Source organism: Topomyia yanbarensis, chromosome 3, assembly GCF_030247195.1.
Source record: "Topomyia yanbarensis strain Yona2022 chromosome 3, ASM3024719v1, whole genome shotgun sequence".
NCBI lineage: Eukaryota > Metazoa > Arthropoda > Insecta > Diptera > Culicidae > Topomyia > Topomyia yanbarensis.
In genome coordinates this window covers 417,999,620-418,025,455 of record NC_080672.1, presented here as the reverse complement: position 1 = coordinate 418,025,455, position 25,836 = coordinate 417,999,620, and the positions used below count along the sequence as shown (strand labels likewise).

Here is a 25,836-nt window from a genome sequence, read left to right as displayed (position 1 = left end):
GTTTATCTAAACCGGGCTCCCAGAACGACACCCATCAGTTCCAGACTGGGAATTTGCTTGCATTTCATAAGTGTCACTTTAGTCCGAGGTATCATCAGAATACAGTGAACGTCTTCGTTGATAACTGGCATCAGTAAATATATGTAATTTCCGCGAGTCCACTTCAGTGTACACCGAGAACACATCGAGGGATCCGGATAGCCTCAAGATCTGCTGACAAACCTCTCCATAGCTTCTAAAGTTCTCAGGAATTGGAATTGGATTTTTGGATTGGATTGGATGGTGAACGGCGATAGGAGTCCTAGAGGATCAAAAGATCCCATGATTCAACTTACAATGAGCCTTTTTATCGGTAGTTTTCCCTCGGCTGCAACTCTTCGTGGTGCCACGTTAAAAAAAAAAGAACGGATTCCAGCACTCTCTCCTTTGACGATTGCTTGTCACGTCCGAAATTAACCGGTGCTGTAAGCTTTTCCTCTCCCAGACCTCGTAAAACTTCTGGCGCGTTAGATACCTTTTAGTGGATAGTAGCAAAGTGGCTCATTAACAGTTCGTGTGTAGGTCATCATTGCTGATCCGTCACTGGTAGCCCAGATAGTTGGCTGCAACTCGTCCATCCAAGATTAGTTTGAACAGCAATTGTGACTGTGCGTCGTACGACTCGATAAGCAGCATGCGCATGTGCTCGTACTGTGCAGCTTGCTCCTCACTGTCCTACCTTTAATGTGGCAGCTTGAATTTTCCGGCTTTATGGATTGTGTGCAGTAACATCTCTACCAGTATGATGTAAGTACCTTCGCCCAGAAACGCTAAATCCGAAGCCGAATTTTATCTGCAGTGCGGCTGAACAGGAACAACCCGTAACTGCACAATGATGTGTGCACTCGATCAGATCACGTTACCCGTTGGAGGCATACGGCGTTTGTGACACTATATGCACTCGCCAATGTTACTGCGAATTTTAAATTTTCACTGCCTTCCGTACTCGTTGAGGCAACCGTGACACAGCTTTTCCCAATTGATCAGCTTCAGTCGCTCCACATAGCGTAGTTTGTTAAAATACACACAATGTCGCAGATGGTTATCCGTGCCCTGACATTGATAGCACGGCCTCAACTTTCTTACATCATTAGTTACTACTGCAGTACTGCTTCCTTCATTGTGAAGGTACAAACTAACTTTCTCCTTTAACTTCTTTTACTGGAATTATAGCTGCTGGAATTCTACGTCAATGTTGGCTTCACAGGCATCTTCTACAATATCCATCAGCGTCTGCTGCGTCGAGGTCAGTGTGACCCTTTCTAGAGTGAACCGACTCACGCTTGGCGATTAGCGATTTTATTAGCAGCTGGTTGACGAGATGTTGCCGCAGATCAGCGGGCTCCAGATGACCGCAAAGTTACTCCACCGTATGACCGAAAGGAACAAAATTTTTCAAGTTATCCAGTATATGAAGCTCTAGTTGGATGACTTTGTCTAGCTAACTTTCTAGCAGTTACTCTGGGTGGCCATAATGCCAACGAAACTTCTAGATGTCCCTGAGGATCGATTTTGGAAAGAGTAACTGAACAGACACCAACTCGAGTGCGTCACCTCTAAGTACTTTTTGTAGTCTCATAAAATTATCGTGGTTCATGTAGTCGCAGGCTTCATTAGAGGCTTTGTAGGCTGCGTTAAATAGTAGTCACTGAAAATGGTTTACCTGAAAATTTTCGAAACTTGTAAGTCAAGCCTTATCTCTCGACCAACTTGTTCCTTCTTCGTCGTCGTCCTCTTCGGTGTTCTCGTCGACTTCCTGCAGTCTTTTGATGTTATTCCTAATACCGTACCGTAAAACGGGGGAACATTGATATTTTTTCTAAAGTTTTTTAAATAACTTTCTTCAACTCTAGTTGATATAACAGTTTGCATTTTTAATCATCTTATCGTACTTTACTGAAAAAGGTCTCATTTGATCAAACATACCCCGGTGATCAAAGATACCTCGTTTTACGGTAACTCTTGTTTAGTTTTGCTGGAGCATCCCGCTCGTAAATCGTCAGCAAAAATTTTCGCCGCCGGTATTGGCACCAAAAAGCCTGAGAGCTGCGTAATCTCTTTATCCCGGGTAGCCATCTGTTTCTCTAACAACTGCGGATTCGCTTTCATCCGGTCGATCTGCGCTTTCTTTTTCTGGAGAATTTCCGCTTGCCAACTCCTTTGCTCCATTTCTTCTTCAACACGCATCTGTGGTTCCATTTCGGCCTTTTGAACGCGCTCTGGATCTCTTTTACTTGCTTCTGCAGCCACGACTCTGCTTCTAGCTCCTCCATCTGTCAGCTGTAGCACTTATCTTAATTAGGGACAAAAGGGTGCTACTATCAATACTGGGTTAAACAAGAATGGTAAAACTTTTTATTATTTTTTTACATTTTAGCGACATTCAATTAGCTAGAGATTACTGGGTAGGGAATGATATGAAAATTAGAGCCAAAGTACTCAAGTGAGAGCAAGGATGTGAAGTAAACAGATCGGAAAACTAGAAGTGGCAGGGTCATTAGAACAGGCTTAATATCGTACGGGCTTAATCTTTGTCTGCTGTTAATGAGGGTCGAGCTTAGGCAGTATAACTACGAATCACCCGAGTTCACTAACATGTGTCCTGATAAAGGTAGACGTGTCTATCTTTACCGTGACAACCGACTAATTTGGGTAATTTGCTTTTTATTAATTTTTTTACATTTTAACGACATTCAATTAGGTAGAGATTACTGCGTAGGGAAAGTTATAACAATTAGAGCCCTAGTACTCAAGTGAGAGCAAGGATGTGAAGTATACAGATCGGAAAACTAGAAGTGGCAGGGTCATTAGAACAGGCTTAACATCTTACGGGCTTAACTTTTGTCTTCTGATGATGAGGGTCGAGCTTAGGCGGCATAACTACGAATCACTCGAGTTCACCAGCATGTCCCTTGGCATAGACAGACTTGTCCATCTTTACATCTTTTTATTAAAAACATGTTTGTTGGGACGACTTATCAGAAATTTTCCGGTTCCGGGTTCGAAGGGTATTCTTCCGTTCCCAGGACGACCCAGAACGATGGCCGGTGAGCAAGGAAACTTTATCCGCTTTTTATCACACACAGCTGATCGTTTGCTTCCAGTAGACGCTGGGTAATTTGCTTCGTCGTCAATTGTTTGTTCACACTGCACTAGGCCTTTTTCTTCACTAGTAAGCTAGCATCGGTTTTTCACTGCACTTAGGGGTTATTCAACAGTGTTCAATTACACCTTTTCTTAGTCGTTAATATCACTTTCGGGGTTTATCGGCGATCTCACAATGCCAATACGATCAAATTAATTTCACTCGCGGCGACGGACTACTAGCGGGGGTACGCACTGGTTTGTTCAACGTGTTATTGTCAGCTCCTTTGCCAGCTGATTTTCACACATTCCGTCTTCCACAGCTGACGGTTCTACCTACCAGTATATCATGATCGTTTGGTTGTGTTGTGCGATCACTGTTTGGTGCGCTCTCGCTCTGCGATCGCTCATTATGCTGATCGGTTAACATAGTGGATTCGTAGGGTGGTTCATCAATTTGGTTTGGCTTTTTGGTGGTAGTTTCTTTGCATTTAAGTTGTTTTGGATTAAATTTGGTTTATAATTTAAAGCTTTAGATTTAATTCATTTAGGTTTAGATTAAATAAAATTTGGGTTTAGTTATAGGTAGTTCTTTTAAATTAAGTTCACGCATCAACAATGTTAAAAAGTTCAACTGAGCTTGAGCTTGTGCGGCCACCCCTGGCTGCTACTCCGTTATCGATCTGGACTAGCTGAAGTTGCACAGAGAGTAAGTAGATAATTATGCTTGGGAATAGCGAAACATCTTTCAATGTGCATCTCCTGGTAATCCTAAAGTATTGATCAATACCGGCGCCGGCCAGGCTCGAACGTAGATCGCGGAAGGAAAGGGAAGGAATTGTTAGTCCGATACTTGCTTTTGCTAGAGGCCGTATATACTACTGCGCACTCCACAAGTATCACAGGAGAAGGATATTTTTGTTAGTAAGAGTATAGAAGTTGGATCACTTCTTCTTTACCGACGACAGAAGTGACTTCACTATCTGGACTAGACATCGATCCACCAAACTCATAGACCGGGGACCAACGGCTTTACTTCCCTTCCGAAGGAAGACGTGACCACAGATTTTTTCATCTCAGAAAAATCTCAACGACCTCGGCTGGAATTGAACCCAGGAATGAGTGGCGGTCACGCTTACCACTCAACCCCCGGCGCCGTCAACAATGTTAAAAAGTTCAATTCATGGAGAAAAAAGAAAAAAGTATTCACTCAACCTTTTTTTTCAGAAGAGAAAAATTTACAGGGCTTTCCTTTGACTCCTTCCATCAAGTATTTCACAGCAACGCTGCAGAACCGAAAACAGAATCAACAGAACGGAACAATTGTGTTGCTTGCGAAAAGGTAAAAGACGTTTTCCAGGTATTCCTGCTCATAAATTTCCTAACTGCTGGTCCCAATTGCGATGTAAATGTCACTCTTCAAGCCACAAGATTAGATGGCCTGCCACAGGATTTTTTTTGTGAACTTCGACGGCTTAATACGTTTCACAAGCTCTGCCACCTTTCCTCTTCCAGTCGACGTATATTGTTCCTGTCCAGATGCTTGATTGAAGTCTGCCAAGATGCAGGTTTCGTCATCCTGTACCACGTAATCAAACTTTTCTGAATACTTTTATTTCGTTGGTTACAGTTGATTTGGCCACATTCAACAATCGGCAGTTCGCTTCGTTGCTCCCCTTGCTTTAATTCCATTTTATTTATTTTTTTAATAAAATCATATTTATTCTGACAAAAAATTGTATTAATAAATAGCAAAAGTCAAGCCACAAAATTGTAGACCACGAAACTTTCTGTGCGAAGTTGTACGATGGTTCACCAAGCACGAACAGATCCTCGACTGTGGAGATGTTTCATTTTTACAACTGAAAAGCAGATGTCAAAATCAAACAGTAGGCATGATGCTACACAAAAATCTTTAAAATGAGGGATTTGAGGGTTTTCTAAAGCACGATTGAAAAAAGCGCGCCAAGTTGAAGTTGACCAATTCTTGATCATAACACGCTTTGGACCATTACCGTGAAAATCAAGAAAAACCAAATATTACATAATGTTTGCATGCAAAATCAAATATGTGTTTTTTATTAGGACTACATTAAAAGATCTTTCATAGATTATCAACGTAATTCAGTTCAGTAGTTCAGAAGTTATGAATTTTAATGCACCTTTTGACAAATCGTCCAACTTAGGAAGGGCCAGTCGCAAAACGAAATAAAAAATACTAGACTATACGATAAGGAACAATGCTATCAAATATTACGAAATTCTAAGCGATTTTAAAACGTTTTTTCATGGAATTGCTGTATTATTGATACCTATTTTTTTCTCAAAATAAGGAAGAGAGATGAATAACTTAATTTACAGATTACTGCAAGCAACGCATTTCTTTAGTGTTTCAGTGATACTTAATGTTAATGTTGCAAAATATCAGATAAATGAAACAAAAATTTCCAAGGCAAGTTTCTTGTTCCTTGTTTCTTTTTCCTTGTGCCTTGTGCCTTGTTCCTTGTTCCTTGTTCCTTGTTCCTTGTTCCTTGTTCCTTGTTCCTTGTTCCTTGTTCCTTGTTCCTTGTTCCTTGTTCCTTGTTCCTTGTTCCTTGTTCCTTGTTCCTTGTTTCTTGTTCCTTGTTCCTTGTTCCTTGTTCCTTGTTCCTTGTTCCTTGTTCCTTGTTCCTTGTTCCTTGTTCCTTGTTCCTTGTTCCTTGTTCCTTGTTCCTTGTTCCTTGTTCCTTGTTCCTTGTTCCTTGTTCCTTGTTCCTTGTTCCTTGTTCCTTGTTCCTTGTTCCTTGTTCCTTGTTCCTTGTTCCTTGTTCCTTGTTCCTTGTTCCTTGTTCCTTGTTCCTTGTTCCTTGTTCCTTGTTCCTTGTTCCTTGTTCCTTGTTCCTTGTTCCTTGTTCCTTGTTCCTTGTTCCTTGTTCCTTGTTCCTTGTTCCTTGTTCCTTGTTCCTTGTTCCTTTATCGTTGTTCTTTGATTAGATATAGCAATTAAGGCTAGTAATACACATTAGCTTTTTGTAGAGGAGAACCAATATGCTTTAAATAGATATTCAGAAAACATAAGCAGAAGCATAAGAGAACGCCCATGGTTGCTACTCCATTATTGGCATAACCAATTGAGCGACCGAAAATAGACGTCGCAAGGACAGAACTTGCTTCGTAGAACCCGCTTCAAACATATAAGAATATAAAAATCGAATATAAACTTCAAGCATACAAATCGGACTGGGGCTTTCCTTTGTAAGAGTCAGATAAAAAAACCTTCACTATGAAAACCGGAAAAAATATATCCGATTCCTACAAAGTAGTTTTTGTTAGCCTACCCTTTATAAGGCAGTGGCAACTATATTGCCACCTTTTCGTTTCGTTCATAATGCAGGAATATGAAGTGAGAAGTGTTCCCATCTTATGAAATCTACTTGTTAGGAGTCTGGCAACTCTTCTTACTACTTTTTATTGAGATACAGTGAAAAGTGTCAGATTGGTGAAGAGTTTTTTTTAAATGCTGTGATTTCCTTTTTGACAATAAGATTAGCTCGATTTTGAAAAAATACTCTAGACCCTATAAGTTGGTCATGCAAATTTGTAAAAACAACTATTTTTAATCCGAAAATTTGGTTTATGAGTGGCAAAATTTACAAAGAAAAAAATAAAATGAATAAATGAACGTCTGTAATCTGTGGTCTCATTTTTCAACTTATCCTCAGAATCCAGGGGTTTATTACTGTTAATGAGGTAAAAACCAGTAACCCACCTTAATTTCTTTTTGAATTTCTGATCCAGCTCGATATGTCTTTATATTTGCACCAATCTCGTTGGAAATACATCAAACATTACAAAGACTGACGTTTGCGAACGGGCGGTAGCAGTATATTTTCAAAACAGTTTTTATTACGAAATAAATGTAAATATATTCTAAACTAAGTGAGAGAACTGTGTTTCTATTAATATAACATTCATTAATAGCCCCAAACGCTGGGCCTTTTAAAGGGTTAATCTAGAACATCACGATATACAGATGCTCCTGCGAACGATTTATTTATTTTTAACCGATTTTTATACAGGAGGTTCATCCTTGCCGAGTTTTACGGGTAAACATCTTTTAAGCGATTCTTAGGATGAAGAATAGACTGCCCAGAAAAATGATGAATTTTTGAAAACTCAATCGGCCCACCCCTGAGTCGATTCCTAGTCCCACCAGGAGTACTCGTACCAAATTTGAAGCAAATCAGACAAGTCCAACTACCGGACCAACGTGCCTGAAGTTTATATGAGATTTTTCAACAATTTACATGGAGCAAACTCGTTAGCTCGTATTTTCGCCGCTAGGTGGCACTGTATACATCATATTATCACTGTAAGTGAAAATAAGAAAGATATTTTAATTGTCTACAACTTTGTCGAAGACTGCTAGTAAATCCGGCTATGTTAAAAGAAGTTATTAAACTTTTAACGAAGTGATGTCTGAGTCAGTTTTGCATGGGGCCTAGCAGTGCATGGTTGTGTATCAGTACGCGAGTCCCGCGAACTATATATTTTTGTGAAATAACGGTTAGATTTAGCTGAATAGTATGTTTACAAGAATTATAGTAAATAATACGAGTTATGTTTGGTTAGAAAATTTTAGTTCCACCTGTGACCGCATAGAGGGCGCCACTACTAACTTTTCATAGAAGAGAGATAGAGTATCAAGTTGTTCAGAAGAAATACTGAAAAATGCCTGTTCTATAACTTTGTAGAAGACACCAAATTTCTATCTCTCTCCGTTGAAAAGTTAGTGTTGGTGCCCTTTATGCGGTAACAGGTGAAACTAAAATTTTCTAATCAAAGCATGACTCGTATTATTTACTATAATTCTTCTGAACATACCATTGAGCTAAACCTAACGATTATTTCACAAAAATTATTAGTTCGTGCGAATCGAGTACTGATGCACAACCATGCACTGCTAGGCCCCATGCAAAACTGACTCAGACATCACTTCGTTAAAAGTTTAATAACTTCTTTTAACAAAGTCGGATTTACTTCCAGTCTTCGACTAAGTTGTAGACAATTCAATTATCCTTCTTATTTTCACTTACAGTGATAATACGATGCATACAGTGCCACCTAGCGGCGAAAATTCGTGCTGGTGGGTTTTCTCCATGTAAATTGTTGAAAATTCCCATACAAACTTCAGGCCCGTTGGTCCGGTAGTTAGACTTGTCCGATTTGCTTCAAATCTGGTGCAAGTACTCCTGGTGGGACTAGGAATCGACGCAGAGGTGGGCCGATAGGGGTCATGTTTTTCCTGTCACCCTACTGAAGAATCTCTGTACGATTTTTACGCATGAAGTTTATTTCCGATTTTTATATTCTAATATATTTAAAACGGGTTACACGAAGCATGTTCTGTCTTTGCGATTTTTATTTTCGGTCGCTCAAGTAATATTGCAAATTGTTCATTGGAACAACATACTTAGGAATAACATGATGAGCCACATTGTGCAATCTATTCTGATTCCTGCATGTTGATCAATACCGACGCCGGCCACGTCCGAATGCAGATCTTCTGGAAATAAAAAAGTTAGTTCGATACATGTTGCTGCTTGATACGGAAGAATTCTCTGCATCTCGACATGTATCAAAGGTAGGGGAGAATTGTTAGTAAGTATGCCAATAGAGTTTTCTTGTAATAATTGCTCTGGGCAGCCGGCTGTCCAGATTTTGGCGTATTAATACGATTGGTCAAATAAGCAAGTTGAATTCCGGATAGCCGACTATCAGGAGCATTGCTTATATTTTAATAAATTAGTAACGTTCACTTTTCTATCATTTGACGAATTTTTCGTAGCTTCTATCGTGTAGGCGCTAATTTTATCAGGCGATCGTTTGAAAAAAATGCGGAATCTAATACAAGAGGTATTTGTGTGCTTATTTTTTTCTTTTGTCAGGTACTATTTGTGTAGATAGTTGCGCATGTATAATGGTTTCGTAGTTAAAGGGGCTTTTATTACTATTTAATTGCGAAAATAATATGAAAATAGGAATGGAAACTGAGACACTTCAGTAGCATTAGTATAACAAAATGCCTATTCAAAGCAATCACTTCCGCTCGCAATTTATTTATTGTTACGATCACTACTGGTTATGTTTAGTAAGTACTAAAGAAATATAAAAACATGAGATAGTTGACAATACTACAATTCCGAGTGAAAATATAGAATACAGTTAATACAGACATAATCCTACAGAAGACAAACCAGCTAAAGGAAAAGCAACAACAAAATCTCGAACAAGAGTGGAAACGAACTGGAGCCACAACTCAACAATATCGATCATTTTCGCGATAGAGATATGAAAAAAAATTTCATGCTGATATGACTAAGAAAAATCCATAACTGACCTAATTGATTTACCGACTACGCTATGCCCGCCCCCATACAGATGGTTCATTATCGTTGGATAATGCGACCAAATCTGCAACATACATGTTGATCCATGCGGGGTCGCGGGTACACAAGGTGTTTACGCCTTCAATCCGTTGTTCAAAATCCGTTGTTTTTAGTGGCAAAAAGGTGAGGTCCAGACACCATTTTATTTCATTTTGTTATAAACAATTGTTAAAAATATAGTGAATAGTAAATTTTTGGATCGGAAAAAAGTCACAAACAATCTGATTCTTACAACAATTTATTGATGGTTAATTTGTTAAAATCTGTCAGTTGGGTTGCCAGAGTTTTTTTTTCTTTCAAATAAACGGGCTAAAAATTTAAAATGTTAATTTTATGGTCAAACATTTTTTTGTCACGAAGCCTACCTGGGTTTGATTCTGCAATGCCAAATACTACCGAAAAATTGGATCTTCCATCGGAATTGTAATTTCACCTAATTTCGACCCCAATGTAATTAATACAATATAGCGTATCTCCAAATTATGACCTATTGTCATAAAAAACGAAAGATATCCAGGGAAGTGTTACTGAGCGTCACTAAACTTATATCGTTGCAATATTTGATTTTCCTGAAGAAAAAATGGTTAAATGGTACAACACCTAACTCATAAAAGTTGGATTTGAAAGATTCGTGTTCCACTCGTCAGTAACTGACACCAACTTGCGACTCAGAGCTTCTGTGTTTGGCTAACCGAAACATCACTCGGTACCAGCCAGCTGCTTTAGGCGTTCACATACGTTGTGTGAACGGTCAGTATTTAGTTTCTATCTGACGCCAATTTGGTGTTAGTTTGGTTATATATAGTCTAATTGGCAGCAAGTTGGTGTCAGCTACTGACGAGTGAAATTAAGTGTGTAAAACCGGAGAAAACTTGAAACCCACGATACCGACCAAACATTCGAGTGTTTCGCTTTGGTCTGAATTAGTTTTGCTAAAACTCAAGTTGTTTCATAAACACGTGGTTCTTTGTTCATGATTTCAACCTCCTGACTAACTATTTTCGAAAACGATTCGGTTTACGAAATCGTGATATCTTTAATGAATTTATTAACGTATTTTTACGTGCATTGACACTCCTCTCTTTTCTGCAAATGACTCACTTTAACAACCCAAATAGCGATGCTATCCCAGTTTCACTGTTCCACTGCTAATGAATCAATTTCCATGTTCATTCTTCTGCTCCCTTGGGACTACTCTGCGACCGTAAGTGGGCTCTGATATGTACGCCCGTAAGACAAACAACCGGTCGATGCCGCTGCTAGAAAACAAAAGTTTCTCGTATGAATCGCAACTGTGGCACTTCCCCCCACTCCCTAGAAAAGCCACGGGCTGTTATGATAGTCCTAGATTCCCCCTGAAACTTGACACGCGTGATTTCTAGCCTGATGCTTTCCTCGTGTAGGGAGAAACAAGAGACGCCCTTGACTGGCTTGTTAAAATGTCCTCATCAGCCACCCCAGCCAGTAGGTACAGGATGGCGGTTGTTGAGATCCATACCTTAATGGCTGTGGGCAGTTCGGGTGTTGTTTATGTTATGTGAAGAGAACGATGACTCGTCTAATGGGGCTGATGCATCCCCTCGCCTCGTCGTACTAGCTAACCGTGTTTTGAAATATCTTTCCTTTCCAGCTTGAAATCGAATGCTCCTGGATGCGGGAATCGGTTGTGGACTGGATCTTCCAGGGTCCGGTCTGTGCGGTGCTCATCATCAACCTAGTCTTTTTGATACGAATCATGTGGGTAAGTGGAAACTGTTGTCCTATATACTCGATCGAGTTTCAATTTATTTGGTAACCGGAAAATAGTCGCAATAAAACGTGATTTACTGTCCGTCGGAATAGTTGACGGGAGCTGAAAAGAGAATGGAATTAATTCCCCCATCCAATTTTATGCTAATTCCTGACACTCGAAAATAGATGGAGGGAAATCGCTAACGATTCTAAATTTACACGTTTTCTCTATTTTCTCTCGTCAACAAACAGGTACTAATCACGAAACTACGTTCGGCAAACACGGTCGAATCGCGTCAATATCGCAAAGCATCGAAGGCACTGCTGGTGCTGATCCCGCTGCTCGGCATCACATACCTGGTGGTGCTGGCTGCTCCTGCCGAGGGTGTTGTGAGTGACATTTTCGCCATCGCAAGGGCACTGCTGCTGAGCACGCAGGTGAGTTTCGTTACCTAAGAACCAGGGGGGCAGCGGTAATAGATGATGGTTATGGGTCATTAAAATTTGTTTACACAAAGAAAAGCGTACATGTAACTTTTTTATTTCATTAACTACAAGTTAACCGAGCTCATGTGAAAACTAATTGGTTTCCAGTTTCGTATAAATGTCACTGTTTACCTTTGACAAGTCTGAGTTCATGCAAACCATTTACTCTGACAGCAACATGTAGGTAAATAATTCATGAAGTAGCGACCTCTATTTTTTCACTAAAATACCGCAACCACATCAAAAATATCCCAAGGTAAAGTCAAAGAAGGCCATGCCCTAACGAGAATGATATTTGCTAGTAGCACTTTACTTTGATGTGTTGTTCCCGTCTTATACATAGCACATATTTTCTTCGTCGAAAGAGTAATGATTACCGGCACGGCATTCGGCTTTTAAAGGTAATTAAATTTCATATTCAATGACTCCTGGTGTGGCTAACCGGTCGGAATATTGTAAATATATGACAACCTAGTAGAAGGTGGGGCAGTTGTTTGTTCGCGAACAAATATACGTTAGAATATTCTAGCACGAAGACTGTATCCCCAACGGGAGTGCGTCAAAAAAAAATTGCTACGTTTGTTCAAAACGACCCAATCGATATCGAAACGGAACCAATAAATCACATATTCCCTGGTCGAGATTCCGGACCAAACGAGCCATCATAAAACAAAAATTTTTCAATCAGCCATTTTTTTCTCTCTCTTTTGCAGGGCTTCTGGGTATCGCTGTTCTACTGCTTCCTCAACTCGGAGGTCCGACTGGCGCTTCGACATCGGCTGGAGCGCTGGCGGGACGAACGGAACATCCGGCTGGGTCAGGTCCGCCAGCGTAGTCGCCGGTAAGTAAGTGTTTCCGGTTAGATTAGAGAGAGAGAAAGAGAGAGAGATAGAGACTTCGGTAGCAGCCTGGATGAACGTAAAACTGAAAAAATAAGGAAAACGGAACACATCCGAACAACAACAGCAACTGTTGTGGAGAGTATTGAGCTTCCCCAGTGCTATTTTCTTATTTATGTGTTATCCACTCGTACTATTGTTGCACTGTCCGCGTGTATGCAAAAGTGACGCAAACGCCATCTTAAGCGATTTTCAATGTTCCGTATTTATAAGTTCGCTACAAGCATTCATATTTCTACTCGCAAAAAACAGAATGATTAATGAAAAAACACGTGACAAAGACCTAGTTTCACTGAAAAATATTTTCGTTTTCGTTAACGTCACATTTGCATAAAGGGACAGTAGTCGACTGGTGTCCTTTGCGCGCCCAATTGCTCATTTCATTTCCGAGAAGGTTGAGAATTGCTCCGTGCTACTTTTTATTACTCGGTGTCCCGCGTGGGGACGAGTGGGTTGATAACCAACAGGTCACTAGGGGGTATCCGATAGAGAAGAGTTTGCTCGTTTGCTGGAATTGAATAGAATACGCTTCTCGATATTCAGGGTTTAGATAAAATTATTGAGATTGGGGAAATTTCATCGAACACGTTATTATTAATTCGATGAAAATTAATCGGTTTGTATCTTTCACGTCTTGTTTTTTTTTTTTTTATTCATTTCGTTTATTTGATAGGCACAAATGCGTTAGCTTGGCGGTGCCAAATGCTTTTGTTTTTACATTTGGATATCTTAAAACTAGGAGGTTACAATGTTGAAATATTTTTTTTTACAAAGGAAAAGAAAGTTTACGGCTATCTTAAGACTAGAAATAAGATTCAATATACAAAAGAGGGCCAAAAGATTTTTTTATGAAAAAAATTAAAACAAGGGATTCACTTTGATATACAAGAGGGGGAGTAATAGTATTTTACGAAATATTTTACGGTTATCTTAAAACTAACAATATAGTTTAGTACACAAAAGGGGGGAACAAATATTTATGAGAAATTTCACAGAAATCTTAAAACTAGGGATTCAATTCTATTTACAAGATGGAGGACAAGAGTTTCAATAAAGAGTAAAAATTATAGCTATCTTAAAACTAGGAATACAGAATACTAATTTGAATTTTTTAACTAAAACTTATGCTTGGTCAAGATATTCAAAGGGTGGCTCATTTCCGCATCAGTGTAGCAGCAGTTGTATCAAGGACAGGGGAGAGACAGGGAAAGAAGAGCAAAACTTGCAACTTTCGCTCGAACGGCGGGAGGGGGGGGGGGAGGGGGATCAGCGAATCAAATTTGCGCCTCAGTATAGTAAGTCGTCGAGTACCGGATTGGCGGAGGGTATTCTTCGGACCCGCGGGGAATCCTTCAAAAGTCATCGGACCTCGAGTCGCTCTCGCTTCAGTTTCCTTCTATGCAGGCGTAGTGGTAAGGACGATGGCGGTTACATAGTGGCACTCTGGAGCTGATCGGTTCCACAAGGCAGGATGAAACTCTAAAAACGAGAAATAAAAGAGAGGGGCTAAATTGGGATATTTATCGTTTTTATGAAGGTATAAATAAGGGACATATAGGGGAAATCACGAGTTGCCAGCATATCTCGGACTGGTACATTGGGTGGTCTACCTCGGGCCCGAAGGGATTCCTTTAACTGAGACCTGGCGTCACAATACCCGGCGCACACCCAGACAACGTGTTCGATGTCGTGATAGCCCTCGTCACAAGCGCACAGACTACTCTCCGCAAGCCCAATACGCCGCAAATGCGCATCCATGGTGTAGTGATTGGACATAAGTCGGGACATTACACGAATAAAATCCCGACCCACATCCATCCCCCCGAACCAAGGCTTCGTTGATACCTTTGGGATAATCGAATGTAGCCATCGTCCAAGTTCCCCATTGCTCCACGAGGTTTGCCAACTGTTGAGCGTCCTCTGACGACAAATACTAAAAAATTCGTTGAAGCAGATTGGTCTTTCGTATATGTCACCATTTAATGCGCCCACCTTTGCTAATGAGTCGGCCTTTTCATTGCCCGGGATAGAACAATGAGAGGGGACCCAAACAAAGGTAATCTGATAAGATTTTTCAGATAACGTACACAAGGACTCCTGTATCTTCCCCAGAAAATACGGTAATTGCTTTTTAGGCTTCATCGCACGAAGAGCCTCGATAGAGCTGAGGCTGTCCGAAACGATGAAGTAGTGATCTGTGGGCAGAGTGTCGATGATCCCAAGGGTGTACTGAATTGCAGCTAACTCTGCGACGTAAACTGAAGCGGGATCATTGAGCTTGAATGAAGCGGTGATAGTATTGTTGAAGATACCGAAGCCAGTGGACCCATCGAGATTTGATCCGTCAGTGTAAAACATTTTGTCGCAGTCGACTTCTCGGAATTTATTATAAAATATATTGGGGATCACCTGCGGGCGTATATGGTCCGGAATTCCACGAATCTCTTCCTTCATGGATGTGTCGAAGAATACAGTAGAATCAGAAGTATCTAGGAAACGGACACGGTTGGGATTGTACGAAGAAGGATTGATGCTCTGTGCCATGTAGTCGAAGTACAAGGACATAAAACGGGTTTGAGAATTAAGCTCGACGAGCCTCTCGAAGTTTTCAATTACCAACGGGTTCAGAATGTCGCATCGGATGAGCAATCGATATGAGAGTTCCCAAAATCGATTTTTTAGCGGAAGAACGCCCGCCATCACTTCGAGACTCATCGTATGGGTCGAGTGCATGCAACCCAAGGCAATGCGCAAGCAACGATACTGGATTCTCTCCAGCTTGATGAAGTGTATGTTCGCAGCGGAGCGGAAACAGAAACACCCGTACTCCATCACCGACAATATCGTTGTTTGGTACAACCTGATCAGGTCTCCTGGGTGAGCACCCCACCATGTTCCAGTTATTGTTCGGAGAAAATTGATCCTTTGTTGGCATTTCTGTTTCAGATACCTAATGTGACATCCCCAGGTACCTTTAGAGTCGAACCAGACCCCGAGATATTTAAATGTGAAAACCTGGTTGATCGTTGCACCCATTAATAAAAGCTGGAGTTGCGCCGGCTCACGCTTCCTAGAAAAAACAACCAACTCAGTTTTCTCCGTGGAGAACTCAATACCCAGCTGAAGAGCCCAAGCAGACAAATTGTCCAAGGTATTTTGTAATGGTCCTTGCAAGTCGGCAGCTTTGGGCCCTGTAACAGAGACCACCCCGTCGTCTGCAAGTTGCCTTAGCGTGCATGAATTGGCAAGACAATCGTCAATGTCATTCACGTAAAAATTGTAGAGCAGGGGACTTAGACATGAGCCCTGGGGAAGACCCATGTGGCTAAATCGCGATGTTGTTAAATCGCCATGCGAAAAGTGCATGTGCTTTTCAGACAACAGGTTTAGCAAAAAGTTATTTAAAATTGGTGAAAGACCATGCTGGTGCAGCTTCTCTGACAGAATGTTGATAGAAACTGAGTCAAAAGCCCCCTTAATATCCAAGAAGACTGATGCCATCTGCTCTCTGTTAGCATAGGCCATTTGGATTTCTGTAGAAAGCAACGCAAGGCAATCGTTCGTCCCTTTGCCTTTGCGGAAGCCAAATTGTGTATCTGACAGTAAGCCATTTGCTTCAACCCAATTGTCGAGGCGAAACATGATCATTTTCTCGAACAACTTCCGAATACAGGACAGCATTGCAATCGGCCGATACGAGTTGTGGTCGGAGGCTGGTTTTCCTGGTTTTTGGATGGCGATGACCTTCACTTGCCTCCATTCATAAGGGACAATGTTACCCTCAAGAAACTTGTTAAATAAATTCAACAGGCGCCTTTTTGCAGTGTCAGGCAGATTCTTCAGCAAGTTGAATTTGATTCTGTCTAACCCTGGGGCGTTATTGTTGCACGATAAGAGAGCAAGTGAGAACTCCACCATCGAAAACGGTGTTTCGTTCGCGGTATCGTGAGAAGACGCGGCGCGGTACGTTTTCTGTACCGGGACAGAGTCCGGACAGATCTTCTTGGCGAAAGCGAATATCCAACGGTTTGAATATTCCACGTTCTCGTTGGTACTATTATGATTACGCATACGTCGAGCCGTACCCCAAAGAGTGCTCATCGCTGTTTCTCTCGTTAACCCGTCGACGAACCGGCGCCAATAACTGCGTTTTTTGGCTTTCATTAGACTCTTCATTCGCCTTTCTAACGACGCGTACTGTTGATAGCTAGCGGGTAACCCGTCTTCCCGGAAGGCCTTATATGCAGTGGACTTTTCCGCGTACAGCTCTGAGCACTCTTTATCCCACCACAGGGTGGGAGACCGTCCATGGGTATTCGCGCTGGGTACTGGTTTAGTCTGAGCTTGATTCGCACTGTCGAGAATCAAGCCAGCCAAAAACCTGTACTCTTCCTCCGGAGGAAGTTCTTGAGTGGATTCGATTTTAACGGATATCGCGGTCGCGTAACTCTTCCAATCAATGTTCCGTGTGAGGTCATACGAGACATTGATTGTTTTCGATGGTCTTGAACCGTTAGCAATTGAAATCACGATAGGCAAATGATCGCTACCGTGGGGATCAGGGATCACCTTCCACATGCAATCTAACTTTAGCGATGTCGAGCAAAGCGATAAATCCAACGCGCTTGCGCGTGCTGGTGGTGTAGGAATCCGCGTCATTTCTCCCGTGTTTAAGATGGTCATGTTGAAATTATCGCAAAGATCTTGGATTAATGTTGATCTATTATCATCATGAAGACAGCCCCATACCGTACCGTGCGAGTTAAAGTCTCCCAGAACTAGCCGCGGTGCCGGTAAGGATTCCGTGATATTACAAAGCGTTCGGTGCCCTACCGAGGCTCTAGGAGGAATGTAGATGGAAGCAATGCAAAGGTCTTTACCTTTGATTAAAACTTGACAAGCGACAATTTCAATGCCTGGTGTCGAAGGGAGGTTAATTCGGTTGAAAGAATAGCACTTTTTGATCCCCAAAAGTACTCCTCCATAGGGGTTTTCTCGATCCAGACGAATTATATTAAAGTCGTGGAAGTTGAGATTTATATCGAAAGTTAACCAAGTTTCACATAATGCGAAAGCATCACATTTTAAACTATTTAGTAAAAATTTAAAGGAATCGATTTTCGGGAGGATACTTCTGCTGTTCCACTGTAGAACAGTGATCGAATCGGTGACCTCGTTCGATGACTTAGCCATCGAAGGATACGATCGCTGCAAGGAGGGGCCATTTAGTAGTCAATTGCTTCAAAAATGTTTGCACTATAGGGAGAAAACGTATCAGAAGGCTTTTAAGAGGATCAGTAACATTGAAAGCTGTGAAAATTAAGTCCACTATGTCAGAAAATTTCATTAGTCCGCTACTGGACTGAGTATCTGTTTGAAAAAAGGGGACACTTGGGGTTTTGGATGTCCCTGGAAGTGGTGGGTACTCCTTGTTAGAATTAATATTTCCAAGTCCTGGAGCAAATTGCTTCGGCTTTTGTGCATCACTTCCGTTGGATTTATTGGTTGTAGATGGCGCACTCTGAGTGGACGACACCTTGGCACCCTTACGGGGCAATGTAGGGGATGCTGGATTTCTCCTCTTCCTGGATTCCCCTGGGTTAACCAAAGATGTTCCCTCTCGTGGGTCGTCAGATTCTTGCTCAACGTTAGCCAAACCAGCATAGGGATTTTCGGACAGGACAGATGGCGAAGCATTCTTTAGCATTTCTGCATAAGAACGCCTTGAGCGTTCCTTAAGGGAGCGCTTAATTTTATCCCCGCGCTGCTTGTACGCAGGGCATGATTTAAGAGCATGTGAAGGGCCCCCGCAGCAAATACACTTTTCAGTTTCTTTGTCGCAAGAGTCATCCTCATGCTCTCCTTCGCATTTGCCGCATCGTTTCTTATTTCCACAATATGTGGCTGTGTGGCCCAACTGCTTGCAATTGCTGCAGCTCATGACCCGCGGTACAAACAGGCGAACTGGTAGGCGAACCCTGTCAAGGAGGATGTAGTTGGGAAGAGAGGACCCGGCGAATGTCACCCGAAGCGAGCCTGATAGAGAGTAGGTAGTCTTACCTCCCTCGGTGTTTGCGGTATACAATTGTTTGCATTCTAAGATCTTAATCTGTTCAAGAGAGGGGTCCTTAAAGCAGCCAACCCCGTGCTCCAACAGTTCTTCGCATTTCAGGCCCGGTTCGGACACTACCCCATCGATTTCACAGGCCACACAAGGCACGTACGCTTTAAATTCCCGCGTAAAGCGCTCACAGCAAGCAATCGCGTTTGCCTGCCCGAGATCATTCACTAGAACACGTATCTTGTTTGCCCGAACACGTGTTATCTGAGTTACGGCCGGGTAATTAGCAGTGAGATCTCGAGAAAGTTTTAAAATATTAACCGGTTTCTCTCCGGTCCGAAAATATACCACCCATGGCCCAGAGGAACCTTCTGGGTACTGCTTTATACGGGGAGCAATGCGAGTATTAGGGGGATCAGGGACTTCCATGATTACATCAGATGGTATTTCGCCCTCGGCCATTTAAGCACGAGGGCAGAGCGTTATATAAACGGGAATGTGTCTTATTATTTGATTACAAGGTAGAGTAAAAGTAGGGAAAAGGAAAGAAAGCAAACGAGGGAAAAAAAATAAAGCAAAACTTATCTGCAAACAACGTCGATTGTTCCGCACCAGCGAAAACAATGTACTGGATTTACTGCCGGCACCAGAACGAACAAAGGATGACCTTGAATCACTGAATTTACACACCGAACACCACTGTGAAATATAACGATCCGTTCCGTTCAAAGGTTGGGAGACGTATGGCTTTCACGTCTTGTTAAAACTAGCTAGGATCATAGCAAATGCAGTTGAAAATAAATTAATAAGTTACGTGGGTTTTCGCTTCGACTTCGTCTCCAAAAGCTAACACTTGATCAAGACACCGACTGACGCTAGTGGTGTTTTAACCAATGTTTTCTTCGAGAATAAATTGTTCCAAGTTACTTGTCTCAAAATAATTAGAGTAGATCCTTTTTCTGGTTTGTCATAAAAAATGGACTGTTTCAGGCAGAACCGTCAATACGAAGCTCCTAGGAGGCTTGATCCAATACGACAGTATTGATGGATGCTCCACGTGTCTGTTTGAATCATTCGTTGTTCGCATGCCAAACGAGCAACATCAGGATTTTAGCTTCCGGATGGATGGACAATAAGCGGATTTTCGGCAGTGGTTGCATTAACCCGTAAACAGTTTAACCGTGTACGAATTTTTGGTTTACGTGCAAAGTTTATCGTGTGCTTATCACCCTGCATTGCGATTATGAGCATTTCATACACGAACGAGTATATAAATGCGATATGTTCGAATCGTGTACACACGATGGTTTGCGATTTGGTTGGGTAGGGTAGGTTTAGATTGAGTTCAATATTGCAGATTGCGAGTTTGCGGTGGGAAAATATATATATTTTATGCTTGTGTGTGGGTTTATATTTCGGATATACGTGATGCGTTTTTTATCAATAAGGCATATGTCAACATATTTCTGTAGGTTTTTCTAAAACACGGGCATGTACAACTGAAGTTAAGCCTAGTCAAAGATTTTGGGGGATGAGTAGATTAAGTTATGTTGGAGCAGCTGTAGTTTTGCTCTTAAAAAGTTGCGAAGTTAATGACGACTGTTGGTAGTCAACCTAAATTTAATGCCATCGAACCAAAAACACTGGTAGTATTTTATATAGAAGTTTCAAAGTGGGATTTGCTTCGAACTTTAAGTATACGCTGGCGTTCCCTTTGTTGCTTTAATTGAAACACGTTTATAATTGTGCTTTGAATATATAAACATTATTTAGCCAAAACACACAGGTTCGATAGATAGGGAAAAATAATTTCGAGTCATGTAATGATCTAAGAACATGTGTTTGATATGTTCAACTCTGAATTTATAATGTTGACAGCGAAAATGTTAAAACTAGAACTAACTCTCCCCAGCATCAGTTTGTGTGGGTCTTCTTTTCCATTTAACATTCACGCCACGTCATGTCTGAATCGACTGAGTATCGGTATTTAAAACACCGTTTTAAACGTGTTTCAAATTAAACAACATACACAACGGCGGAGTAAAACGATTTGCATTTTAAAGCTAAATTTACCAAATTAGTTATGGAATTAGCATTTCGACTTCGTCTCATCAGGATCCGACACTAACTTAGTGACAGGACAAAGCTAGCGCCGGATTGACGCTAGCTCCAAAGGACGAAAACACTATTTGTGGTTTTAGTCATGCGTTATGTCCCGCAAGAAAAGGGATTTTAATTAAGCTGATGAAAATTAAGTGTAGTGATATGGTTGGGTTTTTTTAACGACAGTTTTAAGTTTCTGCCATCATATCTGTAAAAACACAGCTTCGAGAAGATATTCAGGAAGGGTGAGAGCAATTCCTACATCAGGGTATCAGAGACAGGGGAGTGAGGATGGACAATGATGGCAGGCAGTATAAAAATAAAGACTTTCAGTTTCGGGCAAACGGGAGATCAACGGTATCGATTACAGACTCAGATGGGCTTCATCAGGGAGAATCATGAATTGCGGCGCCGCGTAATCTTCCTCGAACCGCCAGCGGTTCCTCCAGACAATTTCGTAGTACGGCTCGGATGCAGATCGGCAACACACCGAGTTGCGCGTTTGATTTTTGTACTGTAGGTCCCGTGTTTGTTAACTTATTCGACAGAGATACTTCGTGTCATCTTGAGGTCGCATCAAACTATCGATGGTACACAGTACAGACAGAAGAGTGTACTTCTCCAGAAACTACGGAATTTGCTTTCTGGGTAACAGCGAAGAGCGTCTATTGAGCTGTGGCTGACTCCAGTTTGATAAAACGCACCGAAGCGAAAGCGAAAACACCCGTACTCCTCACCAGCAATATCGTGCTTTGGGTTGGCATTCCGGAGAGAATTGATGCTTTGTTGGCACTTCTCTTTCAGATACCCAATGTGAATGGTGTAACTTTGCAGAAAGAATTTTGATAGAAACTGAATCAAAGGCCCCCTTGATATCCAAAATACAAATACATAGGACAGCATTTCAATCGGTCGATACGAGTTGTGGTCGGAGGCAGGTTTTCCTGGTTTCTGGATGGCGATGACTTTCACTTGCCTCCGGTCATGAGGGGCAATGATACCCCTGTTTTTCCCCGGCTCTCGGCAGAGTCCGGCAGATTCTTCAGCAAGTTGAATTTAATTTTGTCTTGATCTGGGGCTTTATTGTTACATGTTAAGGCTCAAGTTACCTTTTTTTGAGCATGTGTTAAAATTGAGCGCTTGGTAGTGTGCGTAGGAAAAAATGTGTTCAGCTTTGCCACCGGATTATCCATATAAAACCTTTTCAAAACTCTAAAAGATGAAAATCAGTCGATTTATTAGATCATCACGATTCAAATCATGCACAATAGCTGCTGGAAAAACTATCGGCTTGGATGAATGGTGCTTTTGAAAAAGTGGCTGTGGTTTTTTTTCTCTAAGGAGCATTTATTCTCAGGTGATACGATCCTTGAAATCGCCGATCAGCCATGTTGGTGCTGGAAAGGACAGCTGACAACATTGTTTACTACATCTCCATGCGTGTTTGCTTGGATTTCAGTATGTAAACAAAGTTGTTCGCATGTAAACAAAGTTTGTCTTCCATGCAGCTTGCTGCATGCTTACCTCACTCCTCACCTAGTTACTGCCAAAGACGAATACCGTTAAAACTCTAAGCACCTTGATTTTTTCTTTGCGCAGTTGTGTTGCGTACCCCAGCACGTTGTGGTAGTGTGGTAAAAAATCACAGCCACTTTTTCAAAAGCACCATTCATCTGAGCCGATAGTTATTCCAGCAGCTATTTTGCATGATTTGAATCGTGATGATCTAATAAATCGACTGATTTTTTTTTTCTTTTAGTGTTTTGAAAAGGTGTTGTTAATGGATAATCCGGGGGCAAAGCTGAACACATTTTTTCCAACATATACTATCAAGCGTTCAGTTCTCATAGACACTCACAGAAAGTTCTTTGAACCTCAAGAGAACAAGTAAGAACTCCACTACCGAAAACGGTGTTTCGTTCGCGTTATCGTGAGGGGACGCGGTGCGGTAGATCTTCTGTACCGTGGCGGATTCCGGACAAACCTTCTTGGCAGTATCGAATATCTAACGGTTTGAATATTCATCACTCGCTTTAGTACTGTTTCGGTTTCGCAAACACCGGGCCGGGCCTCAAAGAATGCTCATCGATGTTTCTCTCGTTAGCCCGTCGACGAACCGGCGCCAGTAGCTACGTTTTTGGCCTTCATCAAACTCTTCATTAACGTTTCTAACCCCGCGTACTGTCGATAGCTGGCGCAGGTAGCCAGTCGTCCGGAAGGTATTATACGCGGTGGCCTTCTCCGTGTATACATCTGAGCACTCTTGGTCCCACCATGGATTTGGAAGACGCCAGCGAGAGTTCGCGTCTGGTATGCGTTCAGTCTGAGCTTGCCAGGAACCCGTAGTCTTCCTCCGGAGGAAGCTCTAGTGTCGATTCTACTTTTCCGGATATCGTGGAGGAGTATATATTATGTATTCCAATCAATATTTCGTGGAAGGTCACACGAAACTTCGATTGTAGTCGGCGGCCCAGAACCGTTGGCAATATTAATTACGATTGGCAGATGGTCGCTGCCGTGGGGATCAGAGACTACCTTCCACATGCAATCTAACCGCAGCGACGTCGAGCAGAGGGGCAGGTCTAAGGCGCTCGGACGCGCTGAAGAAGCAGGAATCCGTGTCAGTTCACCCGTATCCAAAATGGTCACATTGAAATGGTCGCAAAGCTCATGAATTGAGGTAGCTCGATTATCGTCATGAAGGCAACCCCATGCCGTACCGTGGGAGTTGAAGTCATCTAAAACTAGCCTCGGTGCGGGGAGGAGTTCCGCAATATCGTAAAACCATCGGTAGCTAACTGAGGCTCTATGGGGGGGATGTAGGTGATAGCAATGCAAAGGTTAATTCTGGTTGGGCTAGCAACAACTCCAAAGCCTGGTGTCGAGGGGAGGACGATTCGATTGAAAAAATAGCACTTTTTGATCCCCAAAAGTACTCCTCCGTAAGAGTCTTCTCGATCCAAGCGAATAATGTTAAAATCATAGGAGTGTAGGTCTATTTCTGAAGTAAGCCATGTCCCGCATAGTGCAAATGCATCGCATTTCAAGTTATTTAGTAGGATTTTAAAGAAATCTATTTTCGGGATAATGCTTCTGCAATTCCACTGTTGAACAGTGATTAAATCATTGACCTCGTTCGATGAATTAGTCATCGAAGGATACAATTTTACTGCGGGGAGAAAGTTTATCAAGATGCTTTTAAGTGGGTCAGAAATATTTAGTGCTGCAAAAATACGGCCAAAAATGTCAGAGAAATTTATTAGCCAGCGCTGCTTTCTTTCTCTGGCTGATATATGGAAACACTTGGGGTTTTTGATGTTCCTGGAAGTGCTGGGAACTCCTTTTTTGAGCTCAGGTTTCTGATTCTGATACCAGTACTTCCTTGAGTAGTTATTTTAGGGGGGCCATGAAGAGACACCTTCTGGCCTTTACGACGAAGCTTGGAAGAGGAAATGTTCCTCCTTTTCCTATTGCTTCTAGGCACAGCTGATGATGTTCTCTCCTGGGGTCCATCACAGTCGTTTTCGTCAGTAGACAAGCTGGTATAGATGTTCGTAGAGACAGGTGGCGTAGCTATCTTAAGCATTTCTGCAAAAGATCGCCTAGAGCGTCCCTGGAGGGAACGCTTAAGATTCTCCTCGCGCTGTTTGTACGCGGGACATGAAGGGAGATCATGTGGGTTTCCGCCATAGTAGAGACACTTTTCGACATCCCTTCCACAGGAATCATCCACATGATTCCCACCGCATTTCTCACAACGAGCCTTATTGCTACAATGCACAGTGGAAGAAATCCGACAAAAAACGCAATTGGAAGCCGCTCAAAAAGTATGACAATATATACACCAAAAGCTGCGGATTTTTTTAGGAAATAAAATGCACTCAAATTTGTTCACCCCCAAAGTTGCGGAAAACTCTAGCGATCAAGATGCAATCAAATTTGTTAACCGCACGCACTTGTGCCCAGAGATATGGGGCTTTGAAGATCCGGTTTTGGTGTGTATATTGTGATACTTTTTCAGCGGCTTCCAATTAATTGCCTTTTTGGTTGGATTTCCTCCACTGTGCAATGGGAGGCTGCTTGTCCCAATTGTTTTCAGTTAGTACAGCTCATGACCCGCAGCGTGTATATTTTCTTCCCGTCGGCTGCGACTGGTGCTGATTGCAAACGCTTACACTCCAGTATCTTCACTGGCTTAAGCATGGGGTCTTTGAAACAGCCAGTCCTATATTTCAGCATGTCCTCGCAATTCAGACTCGAATCGGAGACTACCCCGCTGATTTCAACCCTGTTAGCTGGAATATACACCCTGTACTCCTTCGTACAGGGCCCGTAGCCAGCAATATCATTTGCTTGGCTTAAACTATTTACCTTCACCCGAAGCTTATCAGGCCGAATTTTCGATATGTCTTTCACGGCCGAAAATCATTCCGTCAGAGCTCGAGAAATTTGCAATAGATTCAAACACCTTTTGTCTTTGGTCCGCAAGAAGGTCCGGTGGCCGAGCATCGATAAACCTTGAGCCGGGGAGCCGATTTTGTTTCGACATCCATCTCACCTTGAGATGAACTACTGCACGGGGCTATTGCCCAGTGCACGTTAGTAGGAGAACCAAGAAGGAGAAACGTAAAATAATGCTTAACTTGTGTATGTAACGGTATCCAGACGGCTTATTAGAAAAACTGGTCACCGACGGCCGGAAAACGATAAACTCAGAAACAGAAACACAAAAGAAGGGAAAAAATACTGAAACCTCGACGAGGCGGAGAATTCGCAAGATAACCTTGACAGCCGATTAGCACTATTCTTTTGTACGTTACACTGCACAGACTGAAAAGATAAACGAATCGGTCCGAAAGTCACAGAACGAGTGAAAACCAGATTATTTTGGCACGTTTGGCCAAAACCACAAACGGAGATCCCAGAATACTTGCAATCGTTTTTTTTCCATTTTTAGGGTTATTTTGATGTGCACGTTCCAACATTAGTATTTTCCGTTTAAGCG

The 25,836-nt window shown here is 42.0% G+C and overlaps 1 protein-coding gene across 3 annotated transcripts in view; it reads left to right on the top strand.

The window, feature by feature from the left end:
* LOC131693271 (diuretic hormone receptor-like) overlaps nt 1-25,836 on the top strand; it is a 171,199-nt gene that overhangs the window by 55,557 nt on the left and 89,806 nt on the right. For all 3 annotated transcript variants that reach the window (XR_009306191.1, XM_058980982.1, XM_058980981.1), the window contains 3 exons: nt 11,182-11,292; nt 11,535-11,720; nt 12,482-12,609. Coding sequence is in view for 2 of the 3 variants with exons in the window: in XM_058980982.1 (XP_058836965.1) it covers nt 11,182-11,292; nt 11,535-11,720; nt 12,482-12,609 (425 nt within the window). In the remaining variant the exon portion in view is untranslated. The remainder of the gene's footprint in view (nt 1-11,181; nt 11,293-11,534; nt 11,721-12,481; nt 12,610-25,836) is intronic.